Here is an 18,192-nt window from a genome sequence, read left to right as displayed (position 1 = left end):
TCAGCAATAAACTATTAATTCTATCTCCCTCTAGCTCATGTAAAATGAATACAAACAATATTAATATTACAAATAAAGTAAAAAAGAGAAAGAGAAAAACAGAAAAAGAGCTTTACTCAGAATAGATTTTCTTAATCCCAGTCCTTATTCATATTAATTTCAAAAAAAAGAAAGAAAAAAAAAGAAAAAAAAACTTTCACCTACTATTTACATTCTCCAACCTTTCTCTAATTTCTAAACAAATTACAATTGTAAGTCATGCTGGTAGTTAAGGGGGTCATCATGTGACTGACCTAACCTCACAACTTTTTTGTGGTGTGGTGGTGGTGGTTAAGGATTTTTCTAGCAAAAAAACCCAACCTAAATCAGGTCACGTGACCACAGAATGCCACAAACATGCAACTTCATGTTTTAGTCATATCTCAGTTGAACTACTGCAACATGCTCTACATGGGGCTGCCCTTGAAGAGTATTTGGAAATAACAACTGATACAGAATTCAGCAGCATGGACAGTTCTGGAGGCCTCCTGGGTGGCACATGTGACACCGCTATGTGGCTACTAGTTTGCTCCTGGGTCCAATGCAAGCTGTTGGTAATCGTCTTTAAAGCCCTTTATTTATTTATTTATTTATTATTTAAACTTGTATACCGCCCTATTCCCGTAGGACTCAGGGCGGTTTACAGGGAAAAATTAAAAATACATACATACAAAGTTACAATCGATTAAAACTAAAATTAAATTAAGTCCCTGAATTTAAACTAAAACCCCATTAATAAATAATTAAAACCCCTCAGTCTGGGCCAGACAGCTCAAAAAGCCAAGTTTTCAAATCCCTGCGAAATGAGCGAAGGTCGGGGGCAGTCCTAAGCTCCGTGGGAAGATGGTTCCAAAGGGCCGGCGCGCCCACAGAGAACGCCCTTCCCCTGGGGATAACCCGCCGGCATTCCTTGACCGGTGGTACCCTAAGAAGGCCCTCCCTGTGGGAGCGCACGGGACGATGGGAAGTTGATGCCGGCAGCAGGTGTTCCCTTAGATAATCTGGACCCAAGCCATTGAGAGCTTTATAGGTCATTACCAGCATGGTCCAGGGTACCTGAGGAACTATCTTACCCTATCTAACCTGCCCTGCTTGTTCAGTGGAAAGAGCCTATTGCAGATCCCATTGGCTAAAAAATTTCGGCTGGTGGAGTCCAGGAGAAGAGCTTTTTCTGCTGCCCTCTTATCACAGGTGAGATCTGCCCCCACACGCCCGGCCTTCCAGAAGAGTCTAAAAACTTGGCTCTGCCACTTGGCCTGAGGGTGGCTGATGTGACAGATACGATTCTCACCTCCAAGGTGCCCATCAACCTGGTTCTTAACTTGTAATCTTTTATTCTAATTTTAATTGGGTTTTTTTAGCACTTTTAACTTTGTTATTATATTGCAAGCCGCCCAGAGTCACTGCATTAGTGAGATGGGTGGCATAGAAATTTAACAAACAAGTAAATGTGGGCCAGTTGCTGAACACCCAAAGTGCAATCTGATGACTACATTGTGGTGGGGGGAGAGGAACTCTGAATCGAGTTGTAAGTCCCTTTGGGGAGGTCCATTGTAACTGTGAATGGTCATTAAGTGAGGATTAACTGTACATGTTTAGAGATTTTAATAACATGAACCGGTTTCTGTGCTATAAGAAGTACTATTTCAATGTGAAATTATGTTTAGGAATTAGCTGTAAAGCTTTGCATTATCAATAATTAAATGTACATCATTTTTATTTAGTCTAAAATTTACTTTCAAGAAAAAATGATACTGTTTCTTTTTATTTCATTCTTAATAGATCAAGAGTCTAATTTATTCAAGTGTGTTCAGTGAGCAAAACTTTAAAATTCCTTACTTTTGTGTCAATCAGAGTGACGTCCATTTTGTACTGAGAAAGGTCAGCTCCTGGATCTATACTCCATACATTTTCCAAAGGTGTTTTATCTGGAAATCAAAAGTTTTAAGTGTCATGACTGTCTATAGTAACAAAATTCCACACATACAGTAGATATAAAATACAAATCATAGCCTGTATAATTATAACTTCAGGTGTCATAAAAGTAAAAACCTATACACGACAATATGCAAGTAGTAAATTAAGAGAATATGCAAGAATGAATGAACCTTTATTATCAAAAGTACAACATGTGTACAGTGAGATTGGCTGAGCCTCCCTTTGTGCCCCCCCCCACAACTCACAGTGACAACAAACCCACCATCTTGTTACACCATGTGAGCTAATTGCGAGCTAATTGCACAACACACCGGCCTCGCAAGTCAATCATACATAAGAGTTATTTCCCGTTCAGGAGCCTGACAGCCCATGGATAGAAGCTCTTCTTCAGCCTGTTGGTCCGGCTGGCTATACTCCTATATCTCCTACCCAATGGTAGGAGAGTAAAGAGGTACCGACCAGGGTGTTAGTCGTCCCTGAGAATTTTCCTTGCTCTTCCAAGGCAGCGAGCCCTGGCGATGTCATCCAGTGGTGTCAGGGGACAGCCCACAATGTCTTGTGCTGTGCTCACCACCCTCTGTAATGCTTTCCTATCCGCGGCTGTCAGGCCAGCATACCAAACCACAATACAGTGCGAGAGGACGCTCTCTATAGTAGCTCTCATTAGCTGTTGTTCTACCCTGTTCTTCTGCAAGACCCTGAGGAAGTGGAGTCTCTGTTGGGCCTTTCTGGCCACCTGGGTTGTATTGACTTTCCAGGTAAGATCTTCACAGAGGTAGACTCCCAGGAATTTAAAGGAGACTCTCCACACAGCCCCCCCCAATGTAAAGTGGGGCAGGTTCCTCTCTTTTCCTCCTGAAGTCTAGCACCATCTCCTTTGTCTTTATTTATTTATTATTTATTTATTAGTTGAATTTATATACCACCCTATTCCCGAAGGACTCAGGGCGGTTCACAGAGCAGTTAAAACAATACAAAAAGAAAATAAAATGGAATTAAATTAGTACAAGCCCACAATTATGATAATGCCAGCAATAATACCAGAGTGTATTGTATTACATTACATTACAATACCAGAGAGAATAATGCTAGATAGCCAGTTTGGTGTAGCGGTTAAGGAATCAAGCTAGAAACTGGGAGAACCTGAGATCTAGTCCCGCCTTGGACATGAAACCAGCTGGGTGACCTTGGGTGAGTGACTTTCTCTCAGCCCTAGGAAAGAGTAATGGCAAACTATTTCTGAAAAACCTTGCCAAGAAAATTGCAGGGACCTATCCAGGCAGACTCCGAGGATCAGATCAGTACAGAACAGAACAGAAGAAAAAAAAACGAGCAAAGGAGTTAGCCTGTGGTAGTCCTATTCATTTATAAATTTATGAGTAAAAAGATACCTTGCTCAAGTTGTGTGATTTTTGTCACCCTGCAAGGATTTGGCTGAAGTACTGATGCTGGCTCACCCATTCCATGTCCTGATCTTATTCTCTTGCATATTGGTTCATGATCACCAGCGGTCTCCTGCCAAAACAATTGAAAATAAACAACATACCAGTACAGGTTTTTAGTATAGAATTACTATCTGCCTATGCTTATTTTCAGTTGCATTTATCTTTTGACCGTCAAACCTATATGCAGAAACAAAAGTACTCTCCCTATGTATCTTGCAAAAGCTCTACAGGAAGAAATTAATAGAGTTTCTCAAAAAAAATCATTTCAGATAATGGTGAATTATAAAATAAATGCCTTAGTCACATACTTACTTTTATACTGTCATCATTTTGCAAAGATGGATTAGAAAATTTAGCAATTTCCTCTTTTACTTCATGCTCTTTCACTGGGGACATTCTGGTAAGAGATTTTAGTATTGCTTCTTGTATGCAGGGATTCTCTTGTGAATCTTTGTTCATTATGGAATTGCTATTGGTGGTTTTAGAAGAATCATCTTTCACTAGAGGTTGAAAAACATCGTGGAGAGTTGCCTGCCTCATCTTTATCTTGGAAGTTTCAGCAATTATTTTTTCACAGTGAAAATCAGAGAAGCGGTCAGAAAGATCCAAAGGTTTATCAGTCGTGTTATCTCTGGCAATAGGAGAAACATCTGCATGGGATGGAAAAGCATTTTCCTTTTCACAGCGGATTACATGGTTGCTCTTCTCGTCATTTTTTTTCCTTCTGGAACATCTGTTCCCTAACAGTTTCTGTGATGCAAGGAAGCCACCTTTGATGACGTCACTTTTATCCAGATGTGTATTGGTCACACATGATATGGGTTCCTCTGAATTCTGTTTCAAAGCCACTTGCCTACCCACTGAAGCTTGATTGAGAACTGTTGCTATTTCACTCCCAAGGCTCATAAAAGAAATGTCTTCAGATTTCGATCTCACTTTCTCAGATCTTAAAATGGAAGAATTATTGATGGATCTGTTTTTCAGATTTGATTTTTTCTCAGCTGCTAAAACAGATGGGGAGAAAACTAAGCTATTTTTAATATTAGCAGACGCCCCGAAAACAGGAGAAGGTAACTTGGAATCCCATGTTGTAGGTGGAGAAGGATCCTCAGATGGACTGGAAAATCTAAATGGAATTAAGTTTTATAAATAAATAAGTTTAAAGGAAATTACAAAACAAGACTCATTTTGCTTGCAAGTATGTTTAATGATTTTGGTATATCTATTATTTATAACATGTTCCCATAGAAAATTATTTAGGCTGATTACATTTTAAAAAGTTAAAATCTTTGAAATGTATGAGCATTTATGAGCAAGAATTAAAAGGATTAAAATTAATAATACAACAGGTTCATATGTTGAACAGCAGACTCAGGTACTTAGGGAATCATGAAAAAGCTGTTAAAGACACATTAACAACATTATAGAAACATATAAGTAGCAGGCAATCTTCTGTAGGAAAGGAATTTTTAAAACCGGATATTGTCTTTAAGAATAATATGCTCCTAGTAGTTACCCACTTATCACATGTAACAGGCTAAATTATTTATAGGAATATATCCAAATATAATCCTAAAGTATCAGTAAATACATGGGAGAATATGATCTTTCCATTCTTAAAAAAAAAGGAAGACTCACTCTAAATTGTCACTATTACTTTTATAATACCCTTGAACCAATTGTTTTCTTGCAGCTCCAAGTGGTTTCCTGTGAGGTTCCTATGGAACAAAAAAATGATTTCAGCAATAATTCTAATATTGTACAATATAATTTTCTAATATTGATTCACTTAAGAAAGTGAATATAACTGAACAAAGAATATTATTAATTCAAAATCTTAAGACCATTCCAACAAACTGGTTGAAAGACGACAATCATCCCAAACAGTGTACAACGCACAGAATTATCATATGTGCATATATAGTTTGTTTTAAAAATTTTAACTCTCAGTGAGATTTGTGGGATGGAAAATGGAGAATAAAGTACATATAGAACCTTGAATATTGAAAATTTGAGTGAACTGTATATGATATCTAACTGTTCCTTGGCTTCCTAACCAAGTATTTTGCAGTGCTCAACTTATGACCAAAATTGCACTCAAAATTTCCATGGCTAAGCAAGACAGATGTTAAGTGAATTTTGCCCCACTTTACAATCTCTCTTGCCACAGTTGTTAAGTGAATCACCACAGTTGTTAAGATGGTTGTTAAGTGAATCTGGCTTCCCCATTGACTTTACTTGTCAGAAGGCTGCAAAAGATGATCACATGATCCCAGGACACTGCAACCATCATAAATACATGCCAGTTGCCAAGTGTCCAAATTTTGATCATGTGATCACGTGGGTGCTGCAACAGTTGTTAAGTAATGGTCATAAGTCACTTTTTTCCTGTGCCATTGTAACTTCAAACAGTTACTAAACAAAGGGTTATAAATTGAGGATTACCTGATAACTTGGTTTTAAAAATGTATTTATACCAAATTTTCAAATGCAAATAAATTTATTTGTGTATTACTAAGGAATTAGTACATGAATGAAACTTTTGTTGAGTAGTACTTTTGAATATTAGCCTATCTGCCTCTGTGAATTGTTCTGCATATAGTTAAAATATATTTGAAGAACTTGGTCAGTTGTTGATACTACTAGTATTAAAAATACTCAGCATGCCTTCTCAAACGTAGTTCTGAGAGCACAGGACTTCTTATACGATGTTCACGCTTATTAAAAAATGAATTATGTTCCAAAACTATAACTAAGGAACTACTGTAAAACAATAAAGTTATATTTATTCAGGAAAGAATTGCATATAGCAGTGCAAAAAGATTGGTATCTATTCCTTCATGCTTATTTCTAGGAATTTGCTTTCTAGCAAATTGAGGCCAAACATTCCTGTAATTTTGTTTAAAAAATTATGGAGATGTAGGAATGATGTAATCATTTCACTTGGTATAATGAAAATGTACAGGTAGACTGCAATTTTTAGAATCTACATTCTTATTTAGCTTTTTGGGAAAAGATCAGAAGAATCTATTATAAATTACACAAGTCTGATTGCTTTATGTACTGTGCTTAACAGCTGGTGTTATGTTTTGTAAGTCATTAGATGAAATAAGAAAAAGGAACAAAGCTCTTCTGTATGAAAATTAATCTCTCACAATACACTTTGTGATAGATCATAAAAATAGTACTTACATGTTCATCACATTCAAGTGTTTCTGCAACAACTGCCTTGAAATTAAAATGCATTGTATCGGGACATTCTTCTTTCACTTCTTTGCCTGTACCAATGGAAAAGGAAATCAGCAAAAATACATAAGATAAATATTTTCCCATTCTTGGTAATGGTCTTTTCAATCTTTTATAGACTGAATTAAGACTTAAGTTTTGCATCTTCTATCTAAAGAATAAGATAAAATCTACTGGTTAGATTGGTACAATCTTGTGCCAAATCATTTACAAGCTGTTGGACACTGAAATATTCTTCTTACTAATAGCCTGATTCAGAAATGACCATTTTGGTTACTTAGGGTTTTGCATCTCTTATTAGTCATAATCTGTATTATAAGGTCAACATCTAGTAATAAGCATATTTCAATTTCACTAGTCCTGGTAGAGAGCAATTATCACATTTTTTCATGGACCTACCAAGTGTTAGATTCAGCTCATTCTTTAAGCCTCTAACCTGCTTTGCTTTCATTAGACATACAAAACTAGTTGTCATAAACAGGAAGCTACTAGTTTTTGTGGTTTATTAGATCAAAACTTTTGCTGCATTTTGATTGGTTTTATTATCTACTGTACAGTAGTATACTCTCAATATTGAAAATCAATATCATGTCAATATTGAAAATGAACTCTATGACTATTTAATATTTTCTTATCAATGCTGTCAATACATTTTCTTCAAATTTTTGGTAGTCCATATTTAGGTTATATATAGGTCAAAATAGTATGTGGAATATTGATGAAATTAAGAGAAAATGAGAAATAAGTAATGGTTCTGAATCAAAGTGGCTTTATCCTATGAAATGGAATTGAATCTATTAATACATGCATGGAAGTACAGATGTGGAATGGAATTGAATGTATGAATATGTACAGACATGTGTAAGGTTAATTATGAATGAAAAGTACTAAAACATATAAGGTACAGAATGCTATAATAAAGATTATGGGTGAGTATCAAAGTACTAATTTGTAGATTGGTGATGATAACTGGTTTCCATTCTACTGAATGGTGAAAAAATTATTTTAGGAGCCATAAAGAAACAATAGAAATGAAACAAGTTACAGAAAAATGGTTAAACTATTCAGAGAACCAGAAATGAATGACGGTGGGGATTGTTGGGGTATACCTGTGTAGAAAAGGCTATTTCAAATACCGTATGTCATATAAACTTATTTATGAGCACATAAGGCAAAGGAAGGAATTTGTATCTAAAAGCATGATTGATGTAATTGTTTTTGATGAAATATTGAATCAGTGATGGATATACATGGATATATAAAGATGATGAGAGATTCTGAATATAGGACAGATTATTTCTTAGTAGTGTCAAATGTGACCTTGAGAAAATGGACATTGAAGAAAAGGAACAAAGTGAAAAGAGGTAAACCATGTTATAGTGAGCTAGATTTAGCTATATTTCCTTTCCCTTTCTTTTACCTCACAACTTTAGTTCCTTTTGTTGCTTATTTCTTACTTCTTCTGTCCTTTGAATAACATTACTTACTATGAAAGGGAACACCATCATATGCATCTATGTATTTATGTGTGTGTGTCTATGTATTGCAGAAATAGTTCCTTTAATATATAGATATTAAAAGGAAATGTTAAAAGAATTGTTATTGGAATGTTTGCAAAATTATGTTTTTCAATGCTACTTGAAAAGTGAAGAATCTGAAAAGCTGAAAAATGCTTTATAACAATGCCATCACTCTTGTTGCTAAGCACAAATTACCAAGCTGACCTTAAGTGACTAACCAAAGAAATCAGTATTTATTAAAGCTACCTCCTGTTTTTCAGCCAAGCTGGCTCCCAAAGTGCTAAAAACAAAGAACTAAAATAAATATACAAGCAGTAAAAAATAGAAAAACACATATTAAAAGGAGGCAGGGACAAAATATTCAGGCTTTTGATCCCTGCATGTTGCTTTGCTGATGTAATAATTTGCTGGGGTTCTTTATTGCTTCTTGAAGACTGGTGGGATGTCTTGAAGAAAAATATTTTTAAATAATTCATGGCACATATAAAAAACTTGCCTGAGTAGCTCTAATTTGGCCTCATCATCAAGATTATATTCACCACAACTTCTGTTACAAACTTCCAACTTAACCAAATATGTATATCCTCATAACATATCTATATCCAATTTTCTGAGTGTCAAAAAACCTCTAGAACACACTGAATACTGTTCTAATATGTTTAAAAACTTATTAGAAACATTAGAAAACTTTTTCTATTGCAATATACATAGAACCTGAAATTTTAAATTTTAACTTATATTTCTTAACCAAAAATCAATTACACTAAACTACACTAAAATAGTATTGGCTGGATCAATATTAAAACATATGCATATTAAATTTCTGTCGCAGTTTTTTCTAACTTAGCATCCCCACAGATATAATAGCATGTCATAAATTCTTAGCAACATAGTTTTTCTGACTGCAAATTATAGTAATTACATTCCAGTAAAAGCTGAATCTTGATTCTACTTAATTTTAATTTGTTGATAAAAATCTTAAAAGTTATACCAGAAAATAAGCTTCCAATATTATGCAGCTGAATGCTCAAGCTAGACAAGCTTGTGGCAGATAAACAGCTAAGCTAAGAATAATTAACTTACATAAAGATATACTATAATTGCATTACTGTTCCATCTGCTTTCTTCAAAAATATTTCGGAATGAACTATTTGAACATCTGCTTCTTTTCTAACTAAAAAAAATTATAAGAGATCTCTTTAAACAATTCATTTCTTTGTTATTAAATAATAGGGTTGATACTAATTGTTATTAAATATTAAATAATGCTAAAATTGGTGATATTTACCTGAATCTGGGGACAACTGTGGATCACATGTATCTGCCACCAATATTTCTTCTTCAGAACAAACATGATTTTGAGTGGATGACAATGGAATATTTCCAAGTTCCACAAAGAAAAAAATAAAATAAAATACAGAATTTGTATTTAAATATTTATAGAAAACTTTTTTTAAAAATCTGACATGCTTAGATCCCAAATGGTTTTGGTTTCTGGTTAACTGCCCTGCTTTTTTTCTTCATATATTTTGTTTTCTTTTGATTTCTATCTATAAGCTACCCAGAGCTGGTATGAAGTTAGGCAGCCTCAGTGTTGGAATGATAAATAGATAAATAAAAGCTGAGTAGGCCTGGATACATAAATCCTTTTTCTCTGAGAGAGTCTGAGTAGTTTTTGTATGTAAACAAGTCAGCAAAATAGCTGAGTAAGAACTAGATGTATTGATTCAAATTTCAATAAAGCACAAATTCAGTATGTACTTTATAAACAATTTACGTTATGCTTCAATAATACAACGTAACTACCAACCTACTATTCAAAATCCCCCACAAAATATTTTTGTATTAATTACTGAAAATTCTATGCAACAATCTGAACATCTGTGGATTTCCATTAAAGTGGTGCTCTTTGTCTTGACTGGCTTTTAGATGTCAGAGGTAAGCAGATGGCTGTAGATTTTAATTGGTTTCAATATTTTGATTAGCCATTAAACTGTGTTGTAAAAAAGTTACTTTCTGTTCATAATACTAGGGAAAAAATGCATTTATTTAGAAGTACCTGAAGTATGCAAGCCTAAACAATGGAGAACCTTTAAGGTTTGAGGACCTGGGTACTAAACAAAAGATACTGACCAAAGAACAGCTTAGTGTTATTTGGTAGTCTAAATTAGGCAGGTATATAATGAAATCTAGAATATAGCATATAAAAATTAAATAAAATATTCTGCTTTTGTCAATGGTTAACCAGATGCTTTCAAGAACACAAAACCTTAGATCACAAGGTAGGTTTACTTTCTTATAGATTTTACCCTTATAGATTTTTTTTAAAAAACTTGAAGTTAAACTATTTCAACCCCACTATATATTTAAAAAACTAAATTATAAACTAGCATATTTGAACAGAAACTGGAATATCCAAAAGAATTCTATGCAGTTTAAAAGGCAAAGAAGTGACTGTTGTACGTAAGAGCTGTAATACTGAATGTATGTGTCCAAGTTATGATTTTCAAATACATAACTATATTTTAAGTATTTAAGAAAAAGTAGCATTGTTTAAAAATAAAAGCATTCCAAAAATTTCATCTTGTAGTACAACTATACACATAATAGGAGAATTGCTTTTATTATTTTCAATTTGTATTTTTATCTCTAGCTGTATGAATAATAGCCTGGCTTAAAGGCTTAGGCATTATTTATTTATCAAATTTACACATTGCCCATCTCACTATCCATGTTTCTGGGTGGTTTACTGAGACAAATGATAAAACTATATAAGACAAATATAACTAAAAACATTTAAAACAGAGTGAAAAATAAAATAAGAGTTTAAAAGATAAGTTAAAAAATGAGTAAGATAAAAAAGCTGAAGGGAGTACCCTGAAGCCAACAGCCAACCCCAAGGTTATGTGCCACTCCTTGAACTCAATGCCAGTTGGCAGAGCCAGGTCTTCACACACTTCTGGAAGGCATAAAAAAGTGCAGGCCAACATTATCTCTGGGGACATGATCTTCCATATGGAAAGGGCAAGGGCAATGGCAGAGAAGACTCTTTTCCTTGAATCTACCAGTCAAAATTCTTTAACCAACAGGGTCCATAACATACCTTTCCTGCCTGCCTGGGTGGGATGGGTCAATGCAATTGGAAAAAAGATGGTTCCTCAGGTAACTTGGTCCCATGCCATGAAGGGCTTTAAAGGTGATAACACCTTGAATTCAATCCAGAAGCACACTGGTACCCAATGTAGCTCACACAGCAGACCTTGGAGCTGCAGCTTCTGGATACTCTTCAAGAGTAGCCCCATTTAAAGCACATTGTAATAGTTCATAAAGGAGATGACCAAGATATGAGTGAATGAGAGAAGGGCCTCCCAATCCAGGAAGGGCTGTAACTGGCCCTCCTAGCCACCATTGCTACCTGCTCCTTGAGTAAATATTTAAAACATGCTTATTCATTAAATAGCACCTATTAAAATCACAATTTTAAATAACTCTCTCTCTGTGTCCGTCTCTGTCTGTATGCTTGTGTGTCTATGACTAAAAGATTTTAAACAAGTTTATCAGCTATATTTTCTTTTGTTCTAATTTAAACTTGGATATCATAAAATTAAAATCCTTCTATTGTCCACAAGGTGGTGATGTAATGCTTAAAGTGGAGCAACTAAAATTAAGAACTTGTTTTTTATGCCGCATAACATTTTTGAAGATACATTTGTATTATTTCAATGAAACAGCTGCTTAAACTACTGAAAATATTGCTTAACTGAGCTACTTATATTCACATGTCTACATTCTGATGATTTTAGTTTGCTAGTATTGAAAACAAGGGTTAAATACTGAGCTGATTTAACGGGGAAAAAGGAGCACAAAAAAACTACTGTTCTTTGTTACCTTTGAAATTAAAATTATTCCCAACTACTTTAGGGGAAGAATTAATTATTAAAAACTATACCATATGTTGTTCCTTTCTTTTCCATATCTGTACACTTTTGTTCTGTATACCGGACATGCCTATTCTCTCGTTTACGCCGCATTCGATTAACCATTGAAAGTGACAGTGACTGAACTGGTGAATCTGGAATAACGTCTTCCATATGTTCCTCTTGCTCCCTAAGAAAACCATAGAAGAACAATATGAATAAAGGCTAAATACATCAACCTCCCCCATTCTCTCGTTTTCCTGGAGACCGACTCAATGAAAGTCTGTTATCAAATAACCACTGAATGGTTATCTCCATATCCTTTTTTCTTCTCTTACCTGAACTGGGGAAGGAGAGTAGTAAACAGAGATGAAATTAAGGAAGAAGAGAGCTCCTATGCCTGGGGAAATTACCGAGAAAGAGGGATGAAAAAGCACTATGAATTAAATAATGATAATAATCAGAAAGTCCATAATAGCTGGAAATGATCAGAAAAGTAACTTCAGGGAAAAAAACAGCAGTAAAGGTGGAAAACAGAAATGTTTCAGCCTTTCCAGCCTTCAAAGATAACAATCTGGAAGAAGCATAGAGCAACTGATAAAACTTGGAAGAAAATACTGGTTAAAAAAAAAGCAGTATGGCAGCAGTATGCATATAAATGATTATAAAGATTGTAAATTATGCAAGTTTAAAAGCATTAACTAGAAATGACAAGAGGTCATTTCCCAACTTCATTTAGAATTGTAGATAAGAATTGCAGATACCTTATCTAGTAAATACAGTTTGGTATTGCTATGATCATCTCCACTATATTCCCAATCCAAATATTTTTTTTATTGAAAAGTTTTACAATACATTTTTTTAAACAAAACAAAACCCCTCCCAACCCCCTCCCCTCTCCCCAACCCCTCCCTCCTTTCCCCCTCCCCCCTCCCCGACTTCCCAGAGCTAAATACAGGGTTTAAAAATGCAAACAATCATAATCTACCTTATGCAAACAACAATAAACTATTAAATCTATCGCACTTTAACTCTTATAAAAACAATCCAAATATTTTATAGTACTAAAGATTGAACTAAATGTAAAGGAAATTCTGTCAGCAAGGTGCTAACCTTTTAAAAAAAATTTATTCATTGAACTCCTATTTTTCTCTTAACTGAAAAACACAGCAGATTTTTGAATATTTTGAACATGAAGTTCAGAGATGAAGGGTTTTTTTTTAAAAAAAATGAAGTACTGAGCAGTATTTTACAAAAGTAGAACTTCTTTTTTGCTTAGGAGAATGAGTGTCTCATGTTGCAGTGAGTGTGGGTACTTGCCTCTATTGGTCAAGTTATAGAGTTCTGCTTATGTCATTAACATGTCTTTTTTCCAGCACACACAAAAAAGTTTATAATTGTCTATACCTGAGCTTGACTAATAATAACTGAAACAGATATATCCATGTATTTTCTTGATATGATACACAAGTTCTCTTTCATTTCTTTTGAGATAATTTTGTCTTTTACATTTATAAAGACACTTACTCAATTTTTTGCAGCATTTTGTGAAGCTTTTCGGAAATCTTTTTATTTTCATCCTGTAAGTTGTTTCTTTCATTCACTGAAATAAAATGAAAGCATTATAATTTTCTGCTGTTTTTTTATCTTCCTCTGTCCTTTTTCACAAACTATATATATAAAATCACTACGATAACACTAAATGGATTTACAGTACATAATGTAAATGGAATATTTCATACAATACTTTATAAATCAATTACATTCATCATAAGGTTTGGCAATAAATCTTTTATTTTACCTTTTTCATCACATCAGAATATTCCTTAATTGTTAAGAATTAGAACTGTTGAGCACTCCCATGACACAGCTTCAGAATTTGAAACAAACTTATATCTTAATACAAATCTGATGTGAGCAAATGTATCCACTGAATCAAGTCTAAATGAAGTGTTCTTGGTAATTTAGTTTAACATCAAGTAAAATCTTTTTGAATTTTGTCTCAAACAAATAAAAGCTTTCCATCTTACTATATTAATAACTTTGAAAAGTTGTTGAAGTATATTTCATGAATCCTCCAAAATATATGGCGTTAATAGTGCAATCCCTCACATCTCTTTTTGAAGCATACCAGGTTAACTGTGAAGTCCTTGGTGCTCTCTGGGCTTAGTTCTTTTCTTGAAGATGTTTCATTACCCAACTAGTAACATCATCAATGCTAGTTATCCTAGTTGGTTAATAAAATGTCAGCAAGAAAACAATCAAACTCAGAGACCATCAAGGATCCCACAGTCCAACCCTGAGCTATAAATATTCTCTTCTACTGGTATATTAAATTAAGTTAAATTGAGCTTACTACTGGGTAAGTGGTTTTATGAAGAAATCTCCTATGGGATTATCTCTGATTGAATAATGACACAAATCCCAAAATGCAAAAACAATGGCATTATGACAAAAGGATGATAAAACTCACTCAGTTCAGTGATTAACTTAAGGTTCTGTTGCCGAATATTTTCAAATTCCTGTTGTTTCTTCTTCATATGCTCTTCAGTTACTGCACAACGATCACACAATCCTGCCCTTAACCTATGTAATTAGAAGGTGTATTTTCTCCATCTGTTTTTGGTTCAATATAAATTTTGAAAGTACTAGATAAGTCAGCGCACTCTAAAGATGGGCTTATGATAAATTATAAAGATTTGGCTAATAGGATATGCAAACATTAAGGCTGAAATCATAAGCATACTTACAAGATATTAAGACTTATTGAACATTGCAGGATTTCCTTGCAAGTAATCATTCAATAATTGCTTTGTAGTAGTAACTGAAATACTTATAAATATTGAAGCATGTTTCTGGGTTAACTCCAGTTTGTGATCATTGAGTGAAGAAAATACTATTTGTGAGAGAAAAACATTTCTTCTCACATACGTTCTTATTTTACAGTTCTTGAATATTCTCCAGAAAATTCATAGCTGGATATTATTGAAAAAAATTCCTTACAAAGCCATTATCTGGTCCAATATGGCATATTCAGACATGAACCTTCAATATAAATGCTATCTTCAATAGCTCAGTTCTAATGTTATTCTGCAGGAAAACAAATACCTTAAGTATAGAATGCAAAGCAAAAACATTAAATTATATTTTTATGTTCTGAAAACTTTAAAAGTTTTATTTAATAAAAAATTATAGGCTTATGACATTAGAAATCTGAAATGACCTATGTGATGTTATAAAAATGTTGTAAAAAGACCTATTTTTGGTTTCGCCCAGAGTTCAACAAACATTATTGATAAGCAATATTTTAAAGGAACTAGTGACAAATTTACAACAATGGAAATTTCTGATCTAGTAATATAGCAAGAAGCAATTATTCTAATAGTAGTTTTTTTTAAAGGAAGCCTTTTAAAAAGTTCTGCTTCTCTTATGCAAGCAGAAAGTGCGTTCACATAGCATGCATGCCCGTTTATTTTGGCAAACTCTGGGTGCCCAGCATAAGAACAAGTACATCACTACCTATTTCTCTCTTCACTGTAGCTGGCCAGTCAGTCCTTACCCACGAGGGAGCTAATCTTTACATACTGATACAAATAGAGCGTTCAAGAGATCCATGAGTGGCCAAATTGCTATGGCAGGAGCAATTCTAGTTGTGCCTGCTACTATTGACTTCATGCTTAGAGAATAGGAGCTTTTAATTATTTAACTTCTTTATCTGGGTTCATGGAGAGCAAGGCTAAGTGAAGCAGGATTCCAGATTCTGCTATAAAGTTTCTCTGTTAACTACCAGCTTAAGCCTAGAGGGGTTTCGAATGATACACTAAGTTTATCTTTATTATGTGTCATGCAAATTCTGCCAATAGCATTCTAACATTCATAAGCTTGTTATTAGATTTTGGGTTTGTTTGCTTGCACCCTGAACAAAAGGGCAAACTTAAAGCAAAAGTTTCATCTGTATTTCAACTTATTAGCCTGCCATGATTAACTAAATATGGTCGCTCTGTTAGTTCAGTAAGGCCATAACTAAAAATAATGACATGACTATATATAGATACGCCCAATTGAATGCAGAATTCCAGAGAATAGCTAGAAGAGATAAGAATGCCTTCTTAAATGAACAGTGCAAAGAAATAGAAGAAAACAATAGAATAGGGAGGACCAGAGATCTTTTCAAGAAAATTGGAGAGATGAAGGGAACGTTTAATGCAAAAATGGGCATGATAAAGGACCAAAATGGCAGGGACCTAACAGAGGCAGAAGAGATTAAGAAGAGGTGGCAAAATTACACAGAAGAACTATACAAGAATGAGCTTAACGTCCCTGATAATCACAATGAGGTGGTCACTGACCTCGAGCCAGACATCCTAGAATGTGAAGTGAAGTGGGCCTTAGAAAAGCTGAGCAACAACAAAGCTAGTGGAGGTGACAGTATTCCAGCTGAGCTATTCAAAATCTTAAAAGACAATGCAGTAAAAGTGCTACACTCAATTTGCCAGCAAATTTGGAAAACTCAACAGTGGCCACAGGATTGGAAAAGATCAGTTTACATTCCAATTCCAAAAAAAGGCAATGCCAAAGAATGTTCAAACTATCGCACCATTGCACTCATTTCTCATGCTAGCAAAGTCATGCTTAAAATCCTACAAGCTAGACTTCAGCAGTATGTGGATCGAGAACTACCAGAAGTACAGGCAGGATTTCGAAGAGGCAGAGGAACTAGAGATCAAATTGCCAACATACGCTGGATCATGGAGAAAGCTAGAGAGTTCCAGAAAAACATCTACTTCTGCTTCATTGACTATGCTAAAGCCTTTGATTGTGTGGATCATAACAAACTGTGGCAAGTTCTTAAAGAGATGGGAGTACCAGACCATCTTATTTGTCTCTTGAGAAACCTATATGCGGGTCAAGAAGCAACAGTGAGAACTGGACACGGAACCACTGATTGGTTCAAAATTGGGAAAGGAGTCCGGCAAGGCTGTATACTGTCGCCCTGCCTATTTAACTTATATGCAGAGCACATCATGAGAAAGGCAGGGCTAGATGAATCAAAAGTTGGAATTAAGATTGCCGGAAGAAATATCAACAACCTAAGATACGCAGATGATACCACTCTAATGGCAGAAAGTGAAGAAGAACTAAAGAGCCTCTTGTTGCAGGTGAAGAAGGAGAGTGCAAAACTTGGGTTGAAACTTAACATTAAGAAAACCAAGATCATGGCATGTGGCCCTCTCAATTCCTGGCAAATAGATGGGGAAGAAATGGAGGTAGTGACAGATTTTATTTTCCTGGGCTCCAAGATCACTGCAGATGGGGACTGTAGCCAAGAAATTAAAAGACGCTTGCTCCTTGGGAGGAAAGCCATGGCAAATCTAGACAGCACACTAAAAAGCAGAGACATCACCCTGTCAACAAAAGTGCGTATAGTCAAGGCTATGGTCTTCCCAGTTGCAATGTATGGCTGTGAAAGTTGGACCATAAGAAAGGCTGAGCGCCAAAGAATTGAGGCCTTTGAACTATGGTGCTGGAGAAGACTCCTGCGAGTCCCTTGGACTGCAAGGCGATCAAACCGGTCAGTCCTAGAGGAGATCAATCCTGACTGCTCTTTAGAAGGCCAGATCCTGAAGCTAAAACTCAAATACTTTGGCCACCTAATGAGAAGGAAGGACTCACTGGAGAAGAGCCTAATGCTGGGAAAGATCGAGGGCAATAGAAGAAGGGGACGACAGAGAATGAGGTGGCTGGATGGAGTCACTGAAGCAGTAGGCGTGAGCTTAAATGGACTCCAGAAGATGGTAGAGGACAGGAAGGCCTGGAGGAATGTTGTCCATAGGGTCGCGATGGGTCGGACACGACTTCGCAGCTAACAACAACAACAATATAGTCTATAGACCATATATATATATATATAGTCTATAGACCATATATATATATATATATATATATATATATATATATATATATATATATATATATATATATATACATATATACATATATACATATATACATATATATATATATATATATATATATATATATTACACATACACATGTATGTATGTGTATATATATATATATATGTAT

General features: G+C 34.8%; 1 protein-coding gene across 7 annotated transcripts in view; it reads right to left on the bottom strand.

Moving 5' to 3' along the window:
• RBBP8 (RB binding protein 8, endonuclease) overlaps positions 1-18,192 on the bottom strand; it is a 52,167-nt gene that overhangs the window by 9,430 nt on the left and 24,545 nt on the right. For 4 of the 7 annotated variants that reach the window (XR_014025844.1, XM_081322997.1, XM_081322996.1 and 1 more), the window contains exons 5-13: positions 14,579-14,691; positions 13,633-13,708; positions 12,138-12,295; positions 9,477-9,527; positions 6,615-6,700; positions 5,061-5,140; positions 3,735-4,548; positions 3,369-3,492; positions 1,879-1,967 (exon numbers count right to left, since the gene is read on the bottom strand). Coding sequence is in view for 6 of the 7 variants with exons in the window: in XM_081322997.1 (XP_081179123.1) it covers positions 1,879-1,967; positions 3,369-3,492; positions 3,735-4,548; positions 5,061-5,140; positions 6,615-6,700; positions 9,477-9,527; positions 12,138-12,295; positions 13,633-13,708; positions 14,579-14,691 (1,591 nt within the window). In the remaining variant the exon portion in view is untranslated. Of the gene's footprint in view, positions 1-1,878; positions 1,968-3,368; positions 3,493-3,734; positions 4,549-5,060; positions 5,141-6,614; positions 6,701-9,476; positions 9,528-12,137; positions 12,296-13,632; positions 13,709-14,578; positions 14,722-18,192 lie in introns of all 7 variants that reach the window. The other 3 variants (XM_081322998.1, XM_081323000.1, XM_081323001.1) reach the window with 3 other exon arrangements.

This window comes from Vipera berus (genome assembly GCF_964194415.1).
Source record: "Vipera berus genome assembly, chromosome: 3".
In the NCBI taxonomy this organism is placed as follows: Eukaryota; Metazoa; Chordata; class Lepidosauria; order Squamata; family Viperidae; genus Vipera; species Vipera berus.
This window is presented reverse-complemented; position numbering and strand designations above follow the sequence as displayed.